Below are 18988 nucleotides of genomic sequence, written 5' to 3'. Positions count from 1 at the left end.
ATTTCCTGGATCCTAGGGGGTTCAGGTCCTTCCTTGGGGCTGGACTCATCTACGTACTATCTAAAACCCAGAGAAAATGCACCATGGAGCAGGGAAGGCCAGGTCCTATGGTTGGTCCCATACTCTTCAAAGATGGAGGATCTAAAGTTTAATGTGTTATCAACTACGACGATGCCTCTGGGATAACTATGATCATAGCGTACCACCAAATGATCCACACATTGGAGAAGGGTTACGTTTAGGTCTAGATCGGTAGGGTGACGGCTAACGAGCTGATTAGGGTGAAAACGAATTAGCCTATAGTTGGCAGCAGCCCGGTCTAATTCTCTGAAAAGATATGGGTTTCCTTGGCCGGAGGGACCGACTGCTGCCCCGGACGCAACTCGTTCAGGATCGAGCCCCTAATTATCTTCAGGAGCTCGCCTTTTTCGCACCAACGGTGCTACATCTTCTTCCTCTTTGACGTCCTCATTGTCTGACAAGGCCTCTTGAGAAAAGGGGAGCTCGGGGATGACGGGAAGTGGAACTCGGGTCCTCAGAGCTAATGTCTAACCCTTGCTAATTAATTTCATGCCACCATGGTGGCGTCGTTCACGATTTGGCGATAGTATTTTTTACTCAGGAGGAAGACTAGACAAAGTCTCGTACTGACCCCAGAGGGTCTCAGATCGTCTCATCCTTGCTAATATAGCTGCACAAGGAGAAAACTCAATCAAAACATATAAAAAAAAAATCTCACAATGAAAGTGATAAAAATTCACTTGCTGAATTCATAGAGATAGAAGACTTACAAGGATAGTTGAAATATCGATGGTGACAGTTCTTGAACCCATTTGACATAAAGAATAAATCTTTATAGTCATTTGGTTGGCTGGGATGGTCGATGACGGAGGTGGAATTCAGAAACCGAGTGAGGTAATAAAATTCGTCACCTCGCCCTTTCTTGTCAGGACTGGCTTTGAGGTAGAAGAAATATAGTGGGGACCTCCCACTCGTGCCTCAGAAACAGATATTTTAATCCTGCCAAAAGCCTGTATGAATTTTGGGGGAGCTGAAAGGGAGCCAATTTAACGTAGTTCAGAAAATCTACGAAATATTGGTCCAATGGGAGGAAGGCACCAGCCTTCAAGTGCTCATCACTCCAAGCACCGTAGTTGTCTTGGACGGAGGCGTAGCACCGTTCTCCCTCAAATGCAGGTCGGGCAATGAGACCACCAGCTCCCATCTTGTTATTATGACTCAATGGGATCTTGTTCACCTTCCCTTGAGTCGTTATCTGTCTATATACTCAGCATCGAAAAAAGCGTTGGGGTCAACGACAACCTCTCTCTCCACCATAGGACCAAAGTGAGGGATGGGAGAGTCAGTGGAGATCTTCTTGCCTTTATTTTTATCTTGGGCAAATGAACTCGCGACATTCTTCTTACGAGGTGCCATAATTCAGATCGTCTGGCGGCAAAGCAGCCTAATTAGTAGGCAACCTAAGATGGTCTATGGCCATGGTTGTAGAGGTATGGAAGAAAAGGTTTAATTGGTTTACTTTCGAAATTTGAAAGTTTATACGAGCTAAAATTTTCCCTAGCCTCAATGTGTGGTCCCACGCAGTATCCTAGGCCACACGCATCGATTTCTTAAAATCCATAGATACTTCGGGATCTGCATGTTAGAACCGTCATACCCACTACTTTCCTTTTGAAAGCGGTTTAATGCAAAACCGCCTAAGGAATTGTAACCTCTAAGCTACCTAGGATTAAACCTAAAACCCCTTCGGTTTCTACACCCCAAACAGATATTCGAACCGATTTTCCATTAGATTTTTCTCAGAAAATTGCCTAGATTTTTTAGTATCTTATTTCTGAACATGTTGGGTTTCATTCATCTATCCTAAACCGAAACCTATTTCTTATTTACATCTAGACATAGCCTAAGTGATATCAAACAATGAGAAATATTAAAAAAAAAACTCACTGGAAAATAAAAAAAATCCAAACCAGGTGATGAGATACGTACAGAAAATATGTTCGATTCAGAGAAGATGTCGATGTATCCACAGGAAGATCCTTGAAAGCTTCTGAAGGTCTGAGAGGCGATGAAAGTTTTTGGGGATTCTGGAGAAGAAAAGGAAAGCTTGGGTTTTTGAAAAGGAAATATTTTGAACGCAAAGGTGGTGAAGTCTTAGGATTGATCATCCTATTGATACGTAAACTATGGAAATTAATCTAGGTCATCCAATTGGGTTAGTTTGAGATCCAAGGGCCAAGATTAAATGAACCATGCAGCGACAAAAAGTTGATAGGACAATTGTTTCAGTCCTCGAAACCCGAACGGACGTCAATTGTAGGAAGACACGTGTCTAGTAGTTGAGTAGTTGGCAGGCACGGTTTTGTATGGCAGAAGGCTAAAAGCCCCTACTGTGCATGTCAAAAGGTGACGACATCAAGCACGAGTAGGAGCTTGGGGGGAAAATGTTGTACCCTAAAATTAGCATGAGTTCCAATCCAATTTTTACACGGTATTAATGATGTGAACAACTCGAGATCCAATCCAATTTGTACACGGCATACAAGTTATCATCTGACCTACACTTAAGGTAACAATCGAGTTCGAGACTCATAATGGTCAGATCCAACTTTGGGCGCTCTAAAGTTACTATGAGCTTGGAATCAGGTAGTTGATTAAACACGAGCTCAAGTGAGATATTCAGCTCGTGAGAACCTAGACAACACATACTAAAGGATCCCAGAAGATTCGGGAATTCGTTATACACTCATTAATGACTAGGTTGTATTATATATCTATCATTTATTATCCGAGATAGCAGGAGCATATTTATTCTGTTATCAAATCATATCCTAATGTAAATGGGAATAATCTGTATTAATTATATACCTTATTTAATTACACAATTTATTTACACAATGATGCAAACTTGTCCATGGAATTCCCCTATAAATACTAGGAATATTAGACAGAAGAGGGAGGATTGTTTTGTATTACCAAAACTCTGCAAAAGTAGAGAGAGAAACATTAATAATAGTGACTCATGAACTAGGTAGATTTTAACCACTAAACCACGTAAAAGTTCTATGCTTTTGAGTGAATGCTTACTATATCATTGCGATTTATAATCTAGCACTAATCTACCCGTTTAATTTCTTAATACATTGTTGGCTAAAAACTGCGTCAACATAAGTCATGTGATTAAAATTGTGCATTGTGGTGATAACAGAAGGTGTTTGTGTACCTTGTGTGTTTTAGTAAAGTAGGTTTTGAGAAATTTGTTTGTGTACTGCAAAGATATAAGGAAAAAAACTTATTGTGTGTTGTTTAACTTGTTATTGATAAATGGTTAGGTCACTCTTATAGGGGAAATGCTGTCCGATTTTATCTAGAATTGTGTATTATTATCTTATATTTAAATTTTGTTGTGCTTGTTTGATTGATTTGATTAAATTGAGAGAATGTTAGGTTACTAATATAGGGGAAATTATGCCAATTTTTTCGTAGAATTAGCTTGGTTTGAATATATACTTGTAATTTTACTAAGTTATTGATTTAAATGAAAGGGAGACGTGGCAGACTTTCAAACTCTATAAATATGCCATGTTATCTCATTTGTTATAGTGGCAACAAGAACATATTTCATTTGTAAATAATAGGGGCTATTTAAAGAGAAAAAGAGAGAGAGCTTAAGAGAGAAACACACTTGGGTTTTGGGAGAGAGATTTCTTTTGTACATGGTCAAGTGTACTTGGGGTTATTTTGCATGAGTTTCATGAGGCATTGTAATATATCAAGTGTATAGTGTCTTAAGTGGTGACAAGTTGTAATTTCAATTGTTGTTTCATAGTGCAGAGAAAAACATCCCAAGGGGAGTTCAAAGAGGATGTAGACTCAAGTTTATTTGGGCTGAACCTCTATAATTTTTTGTGTTTATTTTATTGTTTTTTCTTGTAGGTTTTATCTTAAATTTGTGCAAGTTGTGTCTACTGATTTGTTGTCTTTGTGTTTGTAGATTAAGTTGTTGTGAGGAAGGTGAATTTCCTAACAATATGTATTAAAATATTACACACAGTAATGTGTACTTTTGATGTAACACGCCCTATCTAAATATGATTCATTAAAAGAACTTTGTAGTTATATAAAAACTGTACATTTAGGACTAGGAGAAATGAGGCGAGAAATGGATTAAGGAAGAGCAGCCAAGAAATATGACTGTGGACACAATGGAAATATAATATAAGAAGAGGTCTTTTCAAAAATATACTTTTATTGGTTTTTTTTTTTTACTTTTTTACGGTCCTTCATTTATTTTTCAAGAATACTACTTTCATTTTTCGGAAAATATGTTTTTTAAAGTTTTATATTTACAAAAATATAGTGTCAATGAAACAACTAAAAATCAACAATAAGACAACAACTAAACATTAACCCACAGCTGGAGCTGCTGGAGTTAGATTTGACGGCCTTGGCGAGGCGGTCATAGTTCATGACATCTACAGCTGGAGGCAACGGAGCCGGAGACTGTGAGGAGGCGATCGCGGGAGAGGTTGATGTAGTTCGAACCGCTTGGGTGAGCAAGGTCTGAACCGGGAGGCATCGCTTGGGTAGTGATTTGGGGCAGCACCAGAGCTAGGGACGAAGACACGAAACCTGAGGTTGCAGGGATGAGTCCGTAAAAGTGTAATAAACAAACAATGAATAGTAAAAAAGTTTAAAAACCCGTGTGTGAGTAAAAAAGTTAAAAAAAAGTAGCTTTTTTGTCACTTTATGTAATATTCCCTTACATAAATTTTAGGCATTATTAGATATTTATTCAATTATTGCAAATTAATTTAGTAGTTGGCCATAAAAATTTAATGAAATTAATGTGAACTTAGCATCAAAATAATTAATTACCATACAATTTTTTTTATAAAAAAATGTATACTATCATAAAAACTGTAGTAATTGAAAAGTCTCCATATATTTATAATATATCTTCTATGTCCCACATTCTCTAGAGAATGTAAATTCATTTAATATTATTATAAATGAATAATTCACATTAGAATAATGTAAGAAGCACAAGAGTCATATATAATTAGTCTTAGATCCCAATCTTTACATTAAAACACAAATCTTACAGTATGCATTAGATCTAGAGCTCAGAATATAAATTTTCACATTCATATATCTTTCACATTATGTGTGCGAATTTATTTGTGCAGAATTCTTGGACTTGTTTTAAAATCAATTAGGATTAGTTACCTTTATATAACAACAAAATTTTCAATTCAAATTTTCTGATTCAACCTTGAGAGATTCTCTTAAATATCAAAATTTTATTTTGTTGTAATCAAGGATATTTATTAATTTCACAATATTAGACTCAAAAACGCAAATCATCACACATTGAAATCGGAGAAATACAATACCTTATACCGAATTAGATTGCTTCATTCATAGGGAGCTATTTAATTTTAAGTTAAAAAATCCTAATCATTCTAGAAACAGACATATATTCTTCCAATTTATGATATAGATATATACGTATATTATATATAAATATATATATATATAAATATTCATACACAATTCTTCGTGAAAAAGAGCATATATAATTAATTGTAAGTTGCAAGACCAAATTCATTCCAGAAACTAGCTAGCTCTAGGTACGAGTCTCTGGCAGGACTGATTTTTGTTTAATTAAAATAAAGCATGGAGAATAGAATTTAATCTATATGGAACTAATTAAAGATGTGAGATTTAAAATATGTAGCATTAGATATATCTTTATGAATAAATATGTATAATTAAAGATTGGGGTGTCCTAGCATTTTTAATATTCTTTCTTTGTTTGCTACTTGCTAGGTACTATAACCAAACCCACTAGGACCAAAAAAGAGGAGGGACATCTCTACAACATTATCAGCTGTGTTTTTTTCTTCTTCAATTTTTTAATGAGCTTAGTTGCCTTTTGTTTCGTGCAAGATGTTTTTTAAATATGCTGATAACATGATTGGATATATGTGGGCCTTTTTAAAATGTTATATTCTGAATTCTATATGATTGTAAGGAAGATAAACTAGTTTCTTGTTCTTTTGATACTCAAGAAATACCTTGTATTCTTATTTTTATATCTTCCCAACAAGTTAAAGTTACTATTTTTTAAAAAAAATTAACATACACATATATTATATAATATATATATGTACATGTATAAAAGTTTATGTAAGCGTGTGATATTTGTGATTAATATACACTTCTATTTTCTACTGGTATCCACCTTCGGAGAAGAATATATAAAACTGTAACAAAGTTTCATGCATATGTACGAAAAGCTTCAACTTTTAATTTTGCTTTATTTACTAAATTTTTCTTACATTAATTAATTCTTAAACATATATTCTGTGTTTTCATTTGTATATATAATGTCAAAATTTATGCTGAATCTACAAAATCATCTTTGTATTTATACACGTAAAATTAGGAGAACAAAGATTAATTAATTAATTTACATAAATATTTATACAATGTTTTAAATTATTTGCATAACAAAATTAAAATCAAGCTTTGAACGGACTCCTCATTAAAATAACTAGACAAGGGCATAGAATACTATTCCTGAGTTGTACGTGCTTAACTATAAGCAATAATTATCGGACTACCTTGTTCCCAACTGCAATGTGAGATATATATATATATATATATATATAATAAGTATAATGAAATTGAAAGCTTTCAAAGGGTACACATATAATTATTTTAGTCATCTAATCAACTTATTATTTCACAATTTTTTAATAATATTATTGAAAGAAAAAACAAACACTCCTCGATCTACTCTTCTGGACATGTATTAGATAAATAAGCAGATGATGAAGAATATTACATATATATTTATATCTATATAAGATCGAAAATCAGAAATCAAATTTTGATTTTCTATTTTGAGAGTTTGTATTCTGTTTGATGATCATATATAATTTACAACAACACTTCATAATCGGCAATACCGATCAGTTTAGAACTTTTCACACACGGGAAAAAAAGAAAAAGAAAAAGAAAAAAGAACGAGAAAAAGTAAGACATTCATCTTCTTGTTCATTTTTTTTCCGAAAAATAACTATTCACACTTGGTAGAATTAATTAATTACTACCGGTGAGAAGAATTATTGAGCCGGAGAATACTCACAAACGACCTCGTTTTCCTCTTCCCTTCTGTGAAAATTCCGGTGGCAGCCGCAGGCGGCACAGGAAAGCGCCCCGGTGCTCCCTTCCTCTCCGCTGGCCATGAATTCCCGGCAGCCATCGACGGCGTAGCCACCTATATTGGCGGCGTGATTCTTCTGGCACTCACCATACCTTACGGTACTTCTCACAACCGAAGAAGAAATAGTACTAGTACCACTTGACTTGTCTCTTTTCACCACAACTTGCCGTTTCTTCATCCTAAAATTGAATAAAAGAAATCGATCTAGGTAGGTTTAATTTGGTTGGTTTGGATTTTTTTTCTAAGCTTCTTGCCCTATATAGCTCATCCAACGAGAAAGTAAGTAATTAAAAGAAAAAAGGCTAAGCTATAGCTATATGATCAGTATGGAAATGTGTATGTGCACACACACACACACGCATATATATATATATATATGCATGTATATATATGTAGCTATAGGTTGTGTATATGTACTATTATATATGGTGCATAATCGATTCCATAGTGGTGCCTAACCCTAACCCTAGCACTTATATTTATAAATGGGATAAGGGTTCGTTGTATTCCACCTCCTCTTAGGGGAAAAAAAAGAAAAGAAAAGAAAGAAAAGGTGCAAGAGAGAAGTGACTCTTAAGAAGGGGTTCTTGAGGAGCAGCCCTTTTTTTACCAAATGTGTTTTATTTTAGTGTCACAAGAGATTGAATAGGGAGCAGAAAACGGACATCAAATTTATCATGTCGACCAATGGTAATGAGCCACGTCAGTCAAAAATTTATCCTTGTATAAAAGAAAGAAGGAAAAGTAGGTTACTTCATCACAGCTCCCACACACGCATATTTAGAGAGCATATTATAAATAAATAAAGTTTTTTCCATACTGTAACGTGGAGGATTTCGATAAGAGAGGACTAATTTATGTTTTCTACGATATCGATTATTAAAAAGTTAAGTTGTGGAAAAACTATGTCTCAAAATTCAACCATGAGAGTAAGAGCCGGTATAATATATTATTTAACACAACTACTATATTTGATTTTGAGATAATTTTCACTACAATACAATACACTAATGGTTTGAAATTAATTTACTTTATATGGTTTCATAATGAGCTACTTGAAAAGAACTTTTGACTTGGCCGGTATAAGATTTTATGTGATTTTTTTTTTTTTTTTTTTGTAGCAAAGATATTATGTGATTAGCACATAAAGTAATCCTTAATTTCTACAAGCTAAATTGTTTCTCTTAACTTCTACTGCCAGCATAATCATATAATACATAATTAAAATAGTAAAATATGTACTCTCTCTCTCTCTCTCTGAGATAGTGTGAATTAAATAATAAGTGTCAATTGAGTAGTTTACTCTCTTAGCTGGCTGAGGACTACTGTTGTTTTAGAGTGAGGAGAGGTATTATCTTATTTTTCTTTAAATCAGGTAATTAATTGGCTTAATGATGTGAGTATTTGTGGGTCCATATTATTTGAGTTATTACTCATATATTCTCTATAATAAATAATTTTTTTGTTAAATAAGCATTTATCTTTTTTATGTTAAGACTTTTCTAGCAGACAATACGAAGAAGCTAAATGGAGAATACTATTTTGTCCTTGCATATAAATATATATATATATATTTATAACTAATTTGTTCGATCAGCCGAAATGATATCTCAACTGTCCCTAGAAGACATTTTGAGCAAGAAAATAAACTTTGAATATACAATATATATATATATATATATTTCCACATGTATGTATAAATGGTTTTACTTTAATATAAGTGATTAGAATTTGAAACCACCTTAGTGGGGCAAAAGGATGATGACAAACTAATTAAGGTGTGGATTCTATTTTTAATTTGTAGTGGGCCCAAATTGATACTTAAAGGCAGGCTGCTACGGCCCCATAAAAGTACTGTGACAACAAATCTTGTCTAATTACCCATGATTCTAATAATTAAGACCATTGCACTGCCCACCTAGCTACCTCTCTCTCTATTCCTTTCAACCACAGTTGTCTATGATCTTCTCTTTTGCATCAAATCAAAGACAATCATCACTTTGGAATTTCAACATCAATGAGATGCTCTTCAACTCCATATACATATTCCAATTTAATCATCATAAAGAAGCTAATTAATTGACCATTATCATCTATCATTTTTAATTTATATATATATATATTCTAATAATGCATGTATGTACATATATATACACACACATATCCAGTGAGTACAATTATTAATCAAAGTTTTCAAAAAGAGAAGAAAAAGACACATCCAACACTACAAACTAATTGATTACTGAAAGATAAGCTTTATCTATGTGGATAAATCTAATTATTATACATGAAGATTGAAAGCACAAATGTTTTCATATAGCTAGCTAGGCCTATAGAATTTGTTGAATGTATATATATATATATATACATATGTGTACATAAATGTATATGTATATGTATATTGGATGGAGTTCTTCAATCGAACCATGATGAGAGAGTGCATTAGGATATATATTGCTCAAAAGAAGCCATTAGAGAAAGTTAGAATTATATATAGTAAAGGAAGAGACAACCACAAAATGGGGCGGTACATGTGCTATATCACAACCCATATTGTAAAGGTGCGGAGAAGGTCGACAAACAAAAATGTGGTTGTCAATCAAAAACTTCCATGCACATATAAGAACTGTTTACACATTTTTATTAAATATTTATATAATTAACAAGTAGGTATTTATCCCTATAACTATATATATAGATGTAGCAATATATGAAAAAGTAATTGATTCAGATATTTTTCTTAATACTATTTTAATATGTATATATATATATTATTGCTGATTTTATGTTGCACCTAATTAGAATCTAGTTCACAATTTGTTTATGCACTAGAGAACAAAAGTTCGAAGACAGTATCCGTGGGGTGGATATTGCAGCGAATTTGGTTGAGGAAAATATATATTGTTGAGACAAGTCAACTAAAAGTTATCTTTTCCACATAATCATTCCACTCTTCCGTGAAAAAGAAGTCATGGCTGAGAGAAAGTATTTGGATGAAATTTGAGATAGATGAACATATTGTTCTGTTTGGTCAATCTTTAACTTTAATTCGTTTGGTTTTAGTCTGGAGTGCAATTCTTTTTATTGTCACTTCGCTGGAATACTCGGCTGAGTGCCGCCAATAGTTATTTATAATGCATTTTGAAGTGACAAATAATCTTTCATCATGAGCTACTAGTAGTTATATAAATATATCTATATATATATATATATATACATTTAACTAGGGGAGAGGAAGAGAGAAAAAAGAAAGGAATTAATAATGAAATAATATCTAATTATACAGAAGTGCAAAATTTAACTAGGGGATCAAATGAGGTGATTGGTACGTAAAACGAAGATTGCCCTTTAATTATAAAAGGATTATGATAAATTTACACAAAATATATATTTTTCATAAATTAAAAATAAATTGAGATTTTCATTTCCATAACCTTATATGAGATTTTTTTTAATTAGATTAGAGACCTCAACTATTATATATACGAGCTGCTGATTAGATTTTCTCACCCATCTAGAGTTACCTTCATCCTTGGTCTTTATTTCTTTTCATTCAACAATGGCTCCTTACCTTCTTGCTTTTTCCCGATGGACACTCATTAGAACCTTCAAATTAAAGGTAATCATTTTCAATATCATACGAGAAAATAAGCCTATTCAATGTTGGTGCTCGACAATGCTCTTCCTTCAATGGATAATGAGTGCGTAAGACATACATCATGCAGGTCTAGACCTTTATAGTTCCCTGACGATAATTCCACAACCCTAATTGATCACCCATTGGTTGATGTGTTGAGGAATTTTGTAGCAAACCATTTTCTTTTTGTTTTATTTAAATAGTTTTGTTAATTGTTTAATTTTTTGGAAGTGTCAATGTTATGAATATTTAGATGTTTGTTTTATTTTTTTTAATTTGTTAAATTGAATATGTGACAATGATGACCCAAGACACTGAGTCAAATAAACGATATAATGTAAGAACTAAACTTATGAATAACAAACGACACACATATATATAGTGGTTCGGCTCCGCTGATTGGTAACGACCTACGCAACTTAGTACTCTTATTTATGTAAATTCCCAAAATCTACGATCAGATGACTAAAGTCAACCAAGTTTTACAAGCTAAGAGAGAGGATACAAGAACACGTGTAACAACAATAGATTCTTAGAATTCTCTGAAGGTAAAGAATTATAGCGTAAAAAATAATGAAGTTTTGAGTCAACTATTTATAGACTCAAGAATGTACATAGATGGGTCATGGGTCTTGCATAACTTGTGCAACAAGTAACCATAAAATAATATGTAAATAATACACTTTATATTTGACATAACAGATATCTCGCAAATATATGTACATTTAACTAGATTTGAGCTTTAACTGCGTTCCATCGAGCATATCTGGTCGGAAGTCTTTTGTCAACTTCTTTTCCTGCTGCTCCACATAAATTCTGAATGTGTCTGATAGCATATTTTCTTCTCCTGTCTAGTCGAGGGTCGACCAGTCCTCTATAAATGTCTTATCATGTGCCTTTCACGTGCCTTATGCTTTTGCCAGTCATCATGCTAATTCTTAGGGAAACATTTTCGCCCCAAGTTTATTATGATGCGATCAACATTAAATAAACTTATTCGACCAACTTTCACCAACCCGTCACTTCCAACTGTGCTTTTACTTGCCCGAAAAGGTAAATACTCATGATTTTACAGCTTCCAAGGAAAAAATGACGTATTTGTGTTTCCCAATGCCTCCAAACCCTCTTTTTTCATCATGACTTTTCACTTACCTACTCAGTATAATAACCTCCTTTTTCTCACTTTTTACCTTTACACTGTTTTTCTTCAAGAACTCTCAAAACTTCTTAAAACTTTCTTCAAGCAATCTGAGACACATCTCAGGTATTTCCAGAAGATTTTCAACCGATTTCTTCAGCAATCTTTTCTTCAAGTAAGTTTTCGAGCAACTTCCTTCCATTTTTCGTCAATTTTTCTACGCTTATGTGAGGATTGGTTTCTTTTCGTAACTATTACTATGAAGTTTTTGATGTGTTCTTGAGAGTATTCGGTTTCTAGGTAAAATAAATGTAGAATTCTAGGCCTAAATAAGTGTCTTAGGTAATATTTAGGAGTGTAGAGACATTAGGAAGGCTTTATTAGGGTAAAACTACCAATTTTGGGTCTAAAATTGAAGTAAAAATTCGATATTTAGGTCTTGGAACAAATCTAGGTTTTTCCCACCTGTGACAAAGTTGAAAAGTTTTAATGAAAAAACTTTTTATTTTTGCTTTTTGATCTGTTATATTCTCTGCTCGTATGCTAGAGTCTGTTTGGTACTAAATACTGCTAGTCAACTAAAGATTGAATTAGTTTCCACGAACAGTATTTATTTTTCTTATTTCACATCCTATTGGTCGTAGATTCTCGCTTCCCCTTCTTCTTCTCAAATAATCATGTACTATCCCTGGGGAGGTGAGAGGTCAATAGACGAAGATCTCCTAAATTTGTTGTTCGTAGTCTCTGAGAAGCCTACTTTGCCTATTCCACATGATCCACCACAGCCAATAGCATCAACTAGTTATCCCAGTTCAAGTCCTTCTTCTAACCGAACTAGAAAGAAAACCACAAGAAACCAACCCATCCATGCCCAAAGTAAAGCATGTTGCCGAGAGAAAGAAAAAGATCCTCGATCCTAACATTGGTTAGCATGCAGCCAATGCTGAGGGTCTTTCGACCAATAATCAACCTGTAAGAACCGAGCAGCCTCCTCAGCTTCTCCTTTCCCATGATCTTGTAAGAGAATTCATAAAAAAGGATGTACCTTGTGTAATGACCCAGATTTTCAAGACTCGATAATGCAGAAATATAAACGTTTTTATTTAACAAAAATGTCTCAAAAACCCGTATAAAAAAAACTTTTTAAAAATCGTATGGCCATACTTAACATTTAATACAAACATATTTTATAAAGAGTAGAGTGAGCCTAGTTAAAGAAAATAAAACAACATTTCCAAAAATAAAAGTGGTTCCCCAAAGGTCAGTCCACATGTACATTCACAAGGTAGACTCCAGCGCTCAGTGCTCTGCCTTGCCCTTGTTCTTACCTACAATAGGAAACAACTAGGTAAGCGAAAAAACTTAGTAAGTTCAACTTTAAAACAAAAGCATGCAGAGAATTAGGGTTCCGGATCCATCCGGACCCTACACAATCAATTTCAAGAACGCAAAAGTGTTCTGGCAAACATATGGTCATGCCTGATAACTAATGGCAAACTATTTCCTATAATAGATAAATCCCTGCACTCATAAAATCCCAGAGCAAGCAAATATAATATATCACAACTATTGCATACAAACCTATAAATCCCTGCACTCAAAAAATCCAAGAGCAAGCAGATATAATATGTCACAATATAATTTGAGACCAATGCTCGATAATTTCCAACAATTCGGGCGTAACACACCCTTCAACATAAATGCTAATCTGTAGGAGAAAACTGAGTCTCAATACTAAGATCTAGCCAATAAATATCCCCATCAAGGGTAACTATCGCGATACCTAGGGCATCACTACTTATCCAAGAGTAAATCCCTCACAAGGGTAACAATCAAGTTACCTAGGGCATCACTACTTATCCAAGAGTGAAATCGAAGTTACACAGGTTTACAAAGACTTCTATGTTAATCAGTGGTGCTGGTTAGCAGTTGCCCCTAGGGTGTTCAACCTAACTCAAACTTGGCAACCCCTAGTATCTCTAGGCACTCTCACTAAATGACCAATATTCACGGCTACTATCATGAAATAACTTATCAGAGAACTTGCTCGGGTTCTAACCGTTCATTGATTAAGTAAGCATGAGGGCCCCTAGGTCCCATTCATTTTGGCGCCACTAGGTTTAAACCAGCAATCCTCGCCTCTTGGCCACTCGTCGCAGTAATGAACCGGACATAAATAAAATCAAGCAGTGTGATGGGGATCAACCATCTAGAATATGACGGATATCTACCAGTCATATTTTCTAAATCAACACCAACTAGACTAATGTCTCTAAGCAAACTTTCTACGATAGTGTATATATGTGCATGTGTCTCTATACTAACATACAATACAATAGTTGTTTCATGTTGCAGCCACACAATAGAAGTTTACTTACTTAGAGTCCTTTGCTCTCAGCAATATTTCACCCTCCAATATAAAGTCCAATTATGCTTAGCCAATACTGTAATTATCCATACAGTATACTCAGATTAATTATGGCACTTCATAATTCATTATTATTATTTTGGGTAGTTTGGTCATTTAAAAAAAAATCATTTGTAAGGATTAATGATCCTTATTTGGTTTTAAACCCATTAAGGAAATTCATACAAAAATATTTGAGACTAAACCCTAAGTCTCGGGGAAACCTATCCTATGGTCTGGATACCTAGGCTCGAGTATCACAATAATATTTTCCCAAAATCTGCTAAAAATCTTATTCTTTAAAAGTATCGCTATTAACCCGTACTTTCAACAACTCGGTTAAATATGTAGAATATTTTGGCTGGTATTATATCTAGAAAATACTAATTAAATTCCTTAATAAATTTTCAAGAAATAAACTCTTAATTTTCCTTTTATTTTTCTTAAGGTTTAAATCTCTCAAAATTGTTTTAAGAAAATAGCCTAATTTATCTTAATTAGGAAAACCGTTAAAAATTTCTCATCTTGACTAGTTAATTTTTCTGAATCAATTAATCAAATTTACTTACTGGAAAAATAATTCTCTTTATTATTTTCTTAAAATATAGGGTTTTAAACCATCTTTTAATTTATTAACTTATTAATAAATTAATTATTTTATTTTTTAGAAAGAATAAAAATTCTTTAATAATTCTCACTAAACTCAGAGTGGTAGTTTAGGTCAAAATATGTTTTCAAGACTTACCAAGTTTTTATCTTGCAATAAGAAAAATTTTACTTTTACCTTAAGTTCTCAAATCTCATTTTTACACTAAGTGTAAAAACCATATTTTTCACATTTTTAACTACGTACTTTTTTAGGTCATAACTTGAAATTTACTTACCCAATTGTTACCAAAATTTCCCGATTCCCTTTTTGGTATGCCATTTAGGTCTTTCTAAAATCTTAGGTCAAAATAATGATTTTTATTGGTGAAAATATTTTCCAACAATGAGGTAAAAATGACCTTATTTTTTCCAAATTTTGGCACTTAATAACTTTTATAGCGTTCAGTATTTTGTTACCAAATTTTACAGTGGAATATTAGGTTATGCAACGATTATGCCCACCAAATTTTAGAAAAAACTGGGTTCATTTTCTCTATACAGTGGCTGTCCAAACTTGATCCTGAAATTAAGAATACGAAAAAACAGTTTTTTTACCTAAACATTGAAATAGCATAACTCACTCATTTTTAAATATTTTTGAGTGTTTAAAAAGCTCAATTTTATGTATTCAATCTCAACAAAATCACGGTACAATTAAGTTTTACAAAATCAATATACAATAGATGTTTGACCCCTTGGAAGTCACAGCTCAAAACTTGTATTTTGTTTTAGGGTTCTCCCCAAAACCCTGAGGGATTTTGGTCCCTATATTCAAAAATCAACACACAAGAATCATAAAAATTATATAACAACTACCATAACCTTATTACATCACCAATAATAAATTTTAAGCATTAAATATACAAAATAATGCTTGAAAATAAAAACCATACTATAACAACCATAAAAAGTAAAAAATTTACCTCTTGTTGTTCTTGCTCTAGGTTTTGATGTTCCTACTAGCTTTGAGTCCTTCAAAAATCTTTCAATACCTTAACCAACTCCCCCCAATAACATAGATAGTTAGCTATTGAAAGACCTATGGTTAAAAATTTTACAAAGTCAAGTTTTTTGAAACTTTACCTTAGGGAAACCCTTCCTAGACCAAAGCTTAGGCTTCCAAGCCTTCTTAGTGTTCTTGAGGTTGAAGATGGAGAGAAAACTTGAGAGAGAGTTTTTGAAAAAGAATAGAGTGATTGTGAGAGGGAGGGGGTCGAATTTGGGGGGGTTAGAAGGTTTAGACTACTCTAAATTATCCTAAAACCCTTGAGTGTTTTACTATGCCATTAACCCTAATATTTAAAATGAGATTTAAAACTTAATTAATTTTGTTCACACCATTTAAATCTCATATTACCGGCCACCTATTTCTATTTATGCATTTATATTATTATATAACATTTTCTAAGAAGAAAAATCAAAATTGACTTGGGGAAGAATGTGCAGTCAGGTACTTCTAAATCTAACTTAGTTCTACATATTGAGGCTAATTATATTAAAATAGAAGCAGAAGATATTGAAGATGAGATTCAATACTGGAAATCAGCTTTGGTATGCTATGTCCTGGGAGCAAACCCACCGATTTCAGTGATGGAAGGATATTTCCGAAGGATCTGGAGAGATAAGGGAATTGATAAAATAGCTCTATTAGCTCCAGGGGTGTTTATTCTCAGGTTTACTTCGATGGAGCAGAGGGATGGAATACTGAATGGGGGTTATCAGTTCTTTGATCGGAAGCCACTTATCATGAAAAGCTGGGACCCTAACTCCAAGTTTACTAAGGAAACAGTAATGTCGGTTCTGATTTGGGCGCAATTAAGCAATCTAGAGTTGAAATACTGGGGTGAGAGGTCAATGGCAAAGATTGTTGGTTCAATTGGGAAAATGGTAAAACAAGATAGAGCAACTCAGGCAAGAGAAAAGTTACAATATGCCTGGGTCTTAATTGAAGTGAATCTAACAAAAGACTTACCAGAGAAAATCAAGTTTGAAGATGAAAATGGGGAGTTTGTGTATGTTGGAGTGCAGTATGATTGGAAGCCGGATATATGCTTGCACTGCAAAGGGATAGGTCACAGGAAAGAAGTTTGTAAGAAGAGGATGAATCAAGGAGAACCTTCTAAAGTTTGGCAAGAGAAGAAAACTGGTCCCTCAACGCAACCTGCTGTGACTGGAAAAGATACTAATCTGATGCAGGAGGAAGGAAAGAAGAACAGAGAAGGGAACTTATCACTTAATGGGAAAACTGGGAATGGGAATAAGAATAAGGTGATGCAAGAGACGAACTCATTTTTGGTGCTAGGACAGTATTCAGATGCTGAAGTTACCGTTGGAGAAACATTACAGGAAATGAGGGCCAATATGAGTGGAGGGGGAGAGCCTCCATTCATAAATGGATAGGCTATTTGGATGGAATGTTAGGGGGCTTAACAATATCAATAAACAAAGGGAGGTCATGAAAATGATCTCTAACAAAAGAATTGGTTTTGTTAGTCTTCTAGAAACAAGGGTAAAGGCACCCAACATGGGGTCTTTATACCTTAATATGTTTAGGGGATGGTGCTTTACTACAAATTTAATGCAACATCCTAATGGGAGAATAGTGGTAGCTTGGAACCCTTTGAGTTTTGATGTGGATATTAGAGGGAGCTCGAGCCAGTGGATGCATTTTGTTGTTTCAACCAAAAATGGAATTCAGCTAGCTGTTACAGTGGTTTATGCTTTGAATGATAAGTTAGGTAGAGAGAGGCTTTGGAAGGATTTGGAAAGCATGGCTAATAGTATTAATGATCCTTGGATAGTCATGGGGGACTTCAATGCAGTATTATCACCCGAAGACCGTTTCCCTTATCATGGTAATGGTTCTGAATTAATTCCATTTCAGCACTGTGTAGAGTATTGCAGGTTATCTGATATGAAGTTTTCTGGTACTTTCTTTACATGGAATAATAAGCAAGGGGGCAAAGATAGAGTGTATGATAAACTTGATCGAGTGTTGGTCAATGAGAGCTGGATAGGGAAGTTTCAAACTGCTGAAGTAATTTTTTTCCCTAAGGGTACCATGGATCGTAGTCCGTTTATGGTCAACTTTGGATCTCTTCCTGAGAATAAAAAGCCTTTCAGATATTTCAACTTTTGGAGTAATCTAGAGGGCTTTCAAAGGACAGTAGCTGAATGCTGGAGAAAGGAAGTTCAGGGGACTCCAATGTATTGTTTAATTACAAAGCTTAAAAGGCTTAGAATTGATTTGAAAAATCTTAATAGAGAAGGGAAAGGAGATGTGTTTATGCAAGATGCAACGAAAAATAAGCTGATGATTGATATCCAAGATCAATTGCAATACGATCCGGGTAATATCCAGCTGATTGAAGAGGAGATTGCAAGAAGGAAAGAGTATCAGTTGGCTCACAAAAACATGGTACAGTTTCTTAAGCAGAAGGTCAAGGAGGATTGGCTAAAGCATGGTGATGAGAATACTAAGATTTTCCATAACAGCATTCAGAATAGGCATATTCAGAATGCCATCTACTCGATTTGGGATATGAAAGGTAATTGGCATGATAGCCATGAAGAGGTTCGCAATGCATTTTATGCGTACTATGAAGATTTGCTTGGATCAGAAATGAGAAACAGAAGGTGTGTCTTAGCTTCAGTAGTTCAATCAGGGGCTATGATTTCAGATCAGCAAGCTGCTTTTTTGTTAAAGGAATACACAGTAGAAGAGGTTAAGAATGCTCTCTACTCGATACCAGATGAGAAGGCTCCTGGTCCGGATGGATACAATAGTGGTTTTTTTAAACAAACATGGAATATCACAGGAGATGAGCTATCTCAAGCTGTGCTTTCTTTTCTTCATTCTGGGAAAATACTTAAAGAGATTAATACCACAAATATCTCCCTTAT

General features: G+C 34.0%; 2 protein-coding genes across 2 annotated transcripts; one reads left to right on the top strand and one right to left on the bottom strand.

Annotated features, from left to right (window-relative positions):
- Nucleotides 1-6905: 6905 nt before the first annotated feature.
- On the bottom strand, nt 6906-7935 carry LOC133829013 (mini zinc finger protein 3-like). The gene has a single exon (XM_062258999.1). It carries the CDS (start codon nt 7431-7433, stop codon nt 7155-7157), a length of 279 nt encoding a protein of 92 aa, XP_062114983.1. The 5' UTR covers nt 7434-7935; the 3' UTR covers nt 6906-7154.
- An 8833-nt stretch (nt 7936-16768) lies between these two features.
- On the top strand, nt 16769-17485 carry LOC133832280 (uncharacterized). Its single transcript, XM_062262647.1, has one exon. It carries the CDS (start codon nt 16769-16771, stop codon nt 17483-17485), a length of 717 nt encoding a protein of 238 aa, XP_062118631.1.
- The last annotated feature ends 1503 nt before the right edge of the window (nt 17486-18988 follow it).

This window comes from Humulus lupulus, chromosome 4, assembly GCF_963169125.1.
Source record: "Humulus lupulus chromosome 4, drHumLupu1.1, whole genome shotgun sequence".
In the NCBI taxonomy this organism is placed as follows: Eukaryota; Viridiplantae; Streptophyta; class Magnoliopsida; order Rosales; family Cannabaceae; genus Humulus; species Humulus lupulus.
The sequence above is the reverse complement of the archived record's forward strand: the minus strand, read 5'-3'. Positions and strand labels throughout refer to the sequence as shown.

What these genes read in the sequence shown, in the direction of transcription:
- LOC133832280 (XM_062262647.1), top strand. Translation starts at nt 16,769, where the DNA reads ATGGAGCAGAGGGATGGAATACTGAATGGGGGTTATCAGTTCTTTGAT.
- LOC133829013 (XM_062258999.1), bottom strand. Translation starts at nt 7,433, where the DNA reads ATGAAGAAACGGCAAGTTGTGGTGAAAAGAGACAAGTCAAGTGGTACT.